We start from the raw sequence: 7,860 nt of genomic DNA, 5'->3' as shown, positions 1-7,860 counted from the left end.
AAATAAAAAATTAATTTTAAACAAAAAAATTTAATTTTTTTAAAATTTAATTTTAATTACATTTCCAAATACCATCTAAAACCCATATTACAGGTTTACACGCAGAGTTTCCAGTCTCTCCTCTTCCAAAATTTATTATTAAAACCCCAGAATCTAATTTCCATGCGAAGAAATTCTTTTGAAGGTTAATTAATGGATTTGGAAACGAAGAATATATATAAGTGTATTTAACTTCAGGATCAAGCGTGGGTGTCACCGAAGAAAAAAGTTAATTCAATACCAAAAGAAATAAAGTATTCTCTATTCGATCCTTTTTCTCAATTTTTTAAATTTTAAAAAATGAAATTTCATTTTTTGAAGCCATTTTTCACTTCAAAAAATTAAAAACAATGTTAAATAGAGTATATGGTCACGTGTGGAATATATAGTGAGTTAATAAATTATTTTTAACAATATTCAGACATAGAAATCTAATTATAAATTAAATATGTTCTAAAACTAAGTAATAAAGAGATTCAACTAATCTAACTTTAATTTAACATTAAATTTACGATTTAATTAACTTAACTAATTTTAAGAGATAGTAGGTAACTAATTTACTATCAAAGAAAAATTTAGCATAAAAAATAATATCTAAGTTATAAAAATCTTTTTGATATTATCATAAACTTGGTATAATGATTAAAATTGGATTTAGTTTTTTAATTTAAATTTTAAATTAAATAATGTAAAAATAATATCATTGTAATCTTATTAACTTATCAATTGACTATGTCTATAAAAAATTAAAAACGAAAAAAAATAGGTTAAACCAAAATAATAATAATTATGAGTGATGGTATGGTTGGAGGGCCATAGACAGGAAATGAGGAGGGGGTTCGATGAGGTACTTTTGTGGGTTGGGGGCCTAGACGCGTGCGCGTGACGCGAGGGATAGAGATAAAAGCGTGGGATCCCGACCATATTAAAGAGTGTTCCGACTAATTCTTAGTCTTCAAGAGCTCACTCGTTTGCCATATTACAGTTTATAAGAACAACAATGTCGTCGTCGTCGTCATCGTCGTCATCAGTATCACAAATTTAGCATATTCTTGTAGCTAAGATACATAACAACAACACCGCCCTTGAAATTTTAAAAAACAAAAACCCACGCACGTCCGCAGGTAGTTACGGTTTGTCTCTGTCCCGGTTTGCGCCCGCCCGCACTTCAAAGTTTTCTTTCGGACTATCTAATTGCAGAAATAGAAGAAAGAGATGAAGGACCAGAAGAGTGAGAGCGATGGTGGGTATGTGAGAGCAGATCAAATAGATCTCAAGAGCTTGGACGAGCAACTGCAAAGGCATTTGAGTAGGGCATGGACTATGGAAAAAAACAAAAACAAGAAAGATGGAGATCATGGAGAAGGAGATGAAGAAACCCCAAGACTCGGACTCGCCAATAACAATAACAGTACCACCATAGCAAGACAAGAATGGGAGATTGACCCCTCCAAGCTCATCATCAAAAGTGTTATAGCTCGCGGCACCTTTGGCACCGTTCACCGTGGCATTTATGATGGCCAAGATGTTGCTGGTACGTTTCCATGTGTGTGCATGTGTGTATTCATATTTGCACATGTGTTCCCTTTCTTATTCTTCAAATGTCTTTCTTACTCCGCCACACCTCCTCCTCCGCTACATCAATATAATTTGAACGTGTTTTAGTTTGTGAAGTTAATGTTATTTTTCTTGATGTAAATTGGTTTCTAATTTGCTATCAGGAGCTAGGGTACTGTGCCCGTTGGCTTTGTTAAAAAGTTAAAAATATTAATTAATTTTACGAGGAGGCGTAATTATATAGTTTACCCTTGTTTTTATATTTATCAAAAGCGATAAAATCCTTTCATGCCATAAACATATTGATCATTAGAGATTTTTTTTTATTTCTTCCCCCTTTGGTTGCTGAGGAATGCTCGTGCATTAAAGAAGGTAATTTCAAATAATTTATATTAGCCATCTCATCAATTGCGTTTAAAAGAGGAAAAGGAAAGGTGTTTTGCTATACCTTTTAGCAATCCTGGATCCTTGCAGAAATCCGTGATTTCACGAGATTTTATGATTTGGCAGTTGGACGCAGCAGCATCTCCGCTAGCTTTTTCCTTTTCTAACCTCAACTCTCATGTGTCCGAATTTATTATTGTTATTGTTTAATTATTTTTCTGTCATGTTTTGGCTTACTTTCTGGAAATAAAAGGTTTGAGAACTAATTAAGATCAACTCCAGTGACATCTACCTTGGATATGAAACTGCCAAGTGCTCCACCTAAACACCTAAGAAAAGCCTGCCGGCCCCACTATCATTATTTTTCTTTTTTCCTATTTTCTCGTGTTGAGTTTTATATTCTTCCTCTGGCTTAGTTAAGCTTCTCGACTGGGGGGAGGAAGGCCACCGGTCAGATGCCGAGATAGCTTCTCTTAGAGCAGCTTTTACGCAAGAAGTTGTCGTTTGGCACAAGCTTGATCATCCCAACGTGACTAAGGTAAGATTTTGTTTCATGCATGACCCTTCTCTCCTCTTGATTTCCCCAGATAATATGATACTGACTAAAAAGTTTGAAAACATTCAACCTTCCTTCCATCTTTAAAAGATGCATGTGAACTTTCACAATAAAGGATGCAACTTGCTCTATCATTCAAAGTATCACGGATAATCAATTTCGAACTTTAAAGCAGTGACGTGCTATACTTACGCTTCCCTGGTTTGGATACTTAAAATGCAACTGGCTTATATAATTTGGTGCGTTTTTTGGAGTTTTCTTTATTTTGAGTGCCGAAGCGAATGAGTTTTGCAAAGTGTACTGTAACATTTCCATAGCATTTCTGGGTATTTCAATATGTATTATTTTCAAGTACCCGTCTTACATCTTCGATGAGGATTTCTCTCATGTTTGTATCTACTTTCTCTGAATCAAGCCATACTCCTGCAGTTTATTGGAGCTACAATCGGCTCATCAGAGTTAAACATACAAACAGAGAATGGTCACATTGACATGCCAAGTAATATTTGCTGTGTTGTTGTCGAATATTGCCCTGGGGGTGCTTTGAAATCTTACCTCATAAAGAATAGGAGAAGGAAGCTAGCTTTTAAAGTGGTTGTTCAGTTGGCACTAGATCTTGCACGAGGGTCAGATACTCATGACCATTTGTATTTTATTTTGACCTTCTAACCATTCGGATGTTTTCCGTTTTTGCATTGAAGCATGCTATGCAATTCGAAATTATTGAAGCTGCCTTCTTGAATTCCTTATAGGTTGAGCTATCTCCACTCAAAGAAGATTGTCCATAGAGATGTTAAAACTGAAAACATGCTTCTGGATAAGACACGTACAGTGAAGATAGCTGACTTTGGAGTTGCTCGCCTTGAGGCATCAAATCCTAATGAAATGACCGGCGAGACTGGAACCCTTGGGTACATGGCACCAGAGGTATAAATTTAGAAGCCACACAGGCCTCTGCTTCTTGACAATTCAGTATTGAAGTGCTTTATCATTGAAACAATAGTGTTATAATCGAGAATGTGAATTTAAGAATCAAGTTCGGCCATGAAGAACAGTTGTCTCTTAATTTTACTTGCATGCTTCAGGTATTCTAATGTAGATTCTTTCGCCGGTGGAGATTGACATTTCAATATGGTGAATTGGGGGGGTTGAAAATAGCTGGAAGGATTATATGCGTTACTGAAATTGTTATCGTTTGAAGTTTCAGGCTAATGTGGCTTCTATTTCTGTGCTACAGCTTGTACATCTATTTAAGTGGTTGATTGTCAATGAATAGAGACCGCTTAAGTTAGCAATTTCCAAGCATTCATTTCAGCTTTGATAGCATTTTTATCTTATCTATCATCAAAATATTGTGATTGAGCAGGTTCTCAATGGCAATCCATATAATAGAAAGTGTGATGTGTACAGTTTTAGTATCTGTCTGTGGGAGATATACTGCTGTGACATGCCATATCCCGATCTCAGCTTCTCAGAAGTGACATCTGCTGTTGTTCGACAGGTAGATGAAATGTTTTAAATGCTGTACATGGTTTTCTGCAATGTCTGAACTTCACCTACTGCTGTAAAACTATATATTGCTCAACACCCAAGCCTTTGAACGTTTTTTCTTGCTCCTCTCACAACCAAGCTTTTTTTGGTCAAATTACCATCATTTCTTTCCTCTTTTTACTCAAGTGGCCAAGCTTTAAATATCTTTACCCTATCTTAATAACGTCTCTCTTTTCGCCCCCTCTCACTATAGATGCTTAGTAATCTTTTTTTACCAGTTATTGGAAGTCATAATATAACGTTTGTAATAATTTTAACAATCACTACTATCATAGAAAGCTGAAAAGTAAACAAACGTTTATAACAGAATCTTAGGCCAGAAATTCCTCGCTGTTGCCCAAGCGCTCTTGGAAATGTAATGAAGAGATGCTGGGATGCTAATCCGGACAAACGGCCAGAGATGGAAGAGGTTGTCTCCATGTTAGAGGCAATTGACACGTCCAAGGGTGGAGGTATGATTCCTTCTGATCAGCCTCAAGGTTGTCTCTGTTTTCGCAGGTATCGAGGGCCGTGAAAGACTTCCTCCATGAATTAAATATCATCAGGATATCGACAGTGAATCCTATTGACCACTTCGCCTCTTGTTTTATTCAAGACACTGGTTTTAAAGAGCTGGGGGTGTTGTCTGCAGAGGCTATATGCTAAAGAGGAGCTCTGCGATACCTGTCTTTCTTGGACAATGGATTCTGTTTTCTTTCTTAAAAGTCACACCTCAGTTCTTGCTTCGTTTTATGTAATTGTTTGAACAGTGTTTTTTCTTTTTTGCTTTTTATGCAAATGCGAGGGGAGTCATACTTAAGTTTGTCATGCAAGGTATTGAGATATTATTTTATTTATTTATTTTTGTGTTTGAAATTATATTTAAATATATTTTAAGAATATGTTAAATTTTAAAAATATTAAATTAATATTTTTGAACACATTTCAATAATTTTAATGTGTTGTATTAAAATAAAAAATAAAAAAATTATTTTAATATATTTTTAATTAAAAAATATTTTTATAAAACATTTTATATCATACTATTACACATAATTAACAAATATTAATATTTGATAAATTGTGTGCATTGCGATGCTGAAAACAAAATTACATTTCTATGAACACAAATAACAACATAGAGTTAGAGCAAGTTTGTTTTTCATTTTAAAAGTATTTTTTTTTTTAAATATAAATCTATAGATATCCAAGGCGTCCTTTCACTCTCAATGCACCTCATCATAGTTTTTAGTAGAACAAACTAGCATTTATGAGTTGTTATTTATACTCTAGGATTAGGATGCGAGAGAGGACCAAGCCCTAATTAATAATGTTATTTATACTCTAGGATTAGGATGCGAGAGATGACGAGGCCCTAATTAATAATAAAATAATATCTTTGGGTTTATAACAAACCATGTACCATGAAACAAACCATCACACCTATTTTTTTAATTCAGGCAAACCATGAGCCCTAAATAATAATAAAATACTATTTTTGGGTCTATGATAAACCATGTACCATGAAACAAACCATCACACCTATTTATTTAATTGAGACAAATCATAGCTTACAATCTTTAATGGATAGTAATTTAGCTACAAGCTTGACCTTTTTTTTTTTTCTAAACATTATATTCTATTTGACTTTTAGTAAAATATAAAATCTATAGTCATGCTAGCTCATATTTAAGTAAAATTTTAACACAGCATGCCCATCGTTGCTTGATATTTTATCTTTTAAAATAAAAAAATATTATAATTTATAAAACAACATTTTAGATGATGAAGTAAACATGCAAGCTTAAAGAACAAATATATCAATGTAGTTGTATTGATAATATTGAACTATAATAGTCATTGCAACATTTATCAACATAAATCACAAATGTTAATCACTCTATGATATAAACCTCATGGTGTGACATGATTTAGTGTGAAAATGTAGCATAATGATTCAAAATAAATTATAGCATGTTAATTTCATATTATTCATTGATAATTGAAATTGCTCTAAAATCTCAAACTAATTGGCATATAGAGAAATATAAAATAAAAAGCACGATTAATTAATCACACAAGAGCATACATAAAATTTAAGTAATTTGATAACTTAGACTTACTTCATAGGCAAGACGATCATAAAAATTCATTATAAAACATTGGATATTACAAGGTGTCACATAAAATTGCTCTAATCTAAAATCCTAAAATAACCCAAAATTTATCTTTTTCTCTCTTATTTTGAGCCATTAAAGTGTAGAGAATGGAAGCACTCACAAATAAACCTTAACGGTAGAATTTGATAACTTTAGATTTTTCATATAAAGTAAGTAAATAGGTATTTTTTTTCTCACTTAGGCTTATAATTTAAAACAAACTCAACATATCTCCACCTTTGCTTAAATTGAGTCAACTTACAAAACTTAAACTTCTCTTTCATTGTCTTCACCAAGCACCTTTTAAGTACTACACAAGCCAATCAAGTCCAAACAATGCTTGAACTTGATTGATATAATACCTTGTGATATGATATCTAGAATAAAATATTATCCTACATCAATATGTTTGATCATTTCATGATTCATCTAGTTCTTATCCAGATTAATAACACTCTAGATATCATAATATAGAACAATTAAGTCATATGACAATCCAAGATTGTTAACCAAACTCCCAAATATAAAGCTTTTTTCATTGCTTCTATCAATGCCATATACTCAATCTTTATTGTAAACAAAGTAGCATTGGATTACAAAATTGTTTTCCAACTAATGGCACACCTCAAAAAAGTAAAAACATAATATGTTAGTGACCTCTATCTATTTAATTCACCATCATAATTTAAATCTATAAACCCCTCAACACTTTTTTTAATACTCCTACACTCTAAAATCTATAATATCTCTAAAATAATAGAGCATCCATTGTATGGCTTATTAGTAAACTTTGTTAGGATTTCTTATAAATCTACTGACCACACTAACAACATGTGAAATGTTTGAATGAGTACAAATGATAACATATATAATGCTTCCAACTATATTAACATATGAAGCACCGACATGTACTCCTTTTCCTTTTCAGATTTTAGTGACAAAGCTAAAGATAACATGAATAGATGCAATTAGAGCACTCACTATAGATGCAATTAGAGCACTCACTATCTTTGTAGTCATACATACCAAAATGTTTAAGTATTTTTATTAAGATACTTTTTCTGTGTCAAAAATAATTTGTCAGTTGATTGATACTTAAAAGTGTATTTTTATCAAGGTTTTATATCATCATTTTGCACTTGAAGTATCAATAACTCCTTAACTAAAACATGTTTTATAATAATATATCTAATAATATAAGATACCTTTAATTTGTGGTAAATATTCATTTTAAATGCAGACCTATCACATAAATGAAAGCATTGATTGATGAATTTAAGACCTGAAATTGAAAGGATAAAGAGATGGCCAAACTTAGAAAAGAGATGTCGGTGCAATTCAAACCGGAACACTGTTCAGTAATTGGGTCATATCTGGAGCTGTAGATCTCAGATTTAGGTCTACTTTATATGGATGAAAAGGTAAAATATAGGCCTACAACTTTCATGTGGAGCCCAAGATCTAAAAAGGTCATTTTCAAGTCCACATTGTAGCAATAACAAAGAAGTCTGAATCTGTCTTCCAGCCCAAGCACTGTTCAGTGTTTGGCCCATATCTAGAGTTGTAGAAGTCCAAATGAACTGAATTTTTATACAAGAAAGCTGAGATAATTTCCTACAACTTTCATGTTTTCAA

The 7,860-nt window shown here is 32.6% G+C and overlaps 1 protein-coding gene across 1 annotated transcript; it reads left to right on the top strand.

The window, feature by feature from the left end:
* Positions 1–892: 892 nt before the first annotated feature.
* LOC105117002 (serine/threonine-protein kinase HT1-like) lies at positions 893–4,899 on the top strand. Its single transcript, XM_011014532.1, has 6 exons — positions 893–1,573; positions 2,397–2,518; positions 2,966–3,162; positions 3,289–3,463; positions 3,903–4,037; positions 4,395–4,899. Exons 1-6 carry the CDS (start codon positions 1,255–1,257, stop codon positions 4,599–4,601), a joined length of 1,155 nt encoding a protein of 384 aa, XP_011012834.1. The 5' UTR covers positions 893–1,254; the 3' UTR covers positions 4,602–4,899.
* Positions 4,900–7,860: the final 2,961 nt, after the last annotated feature.

Source organism: Populus euphratica, unplaced genomic scaffold, assembly GCF_000495115.2.
Source record: "Populus euphratica unplaced genomic scaffold, PopEup_1.0 scaffold1133.1, whole genome shotgun sequence".
Lineage (NCBI taxonomy): Eukaryota > Viridiplantae > Streptophyta > Magnoliopsida > Malpighiales > Salicaceae > Populus > Populus euphratica.
Note: the sequence above shows the minus strand (reverse complement) of the source record. Positions and strands in the feature narration are given on the sequence as shown.

What these genes read in the sequence shown, in the direction of transcription:
- LOC105117002 (XM_011014532.1), top strand. Translation starts at nt 1,255, where the DNA reads ATGAAGGACCAGAAGAGTGAGAGCGATGGTGGGTATGTGAGAGCAGAT. An exon ending in TGATGGCCAAGATGTTGCTG is followed by an intron (nt 1,574 to 2,396) that starts GTACGTTTCCAT and finishes CCTCTGGCTTAG; the next exon opens with TTAAGCTTCTCGACTGGGGG. An exon ending in TTGGGTACATGGCACCAGAG is followed by an intron (nt 3,464 to 3,902) that starts GTATAAATTTAG and finishes GTGATTGAGCAG; the next exon opens with GTTCTCAATGGCAATCCATA.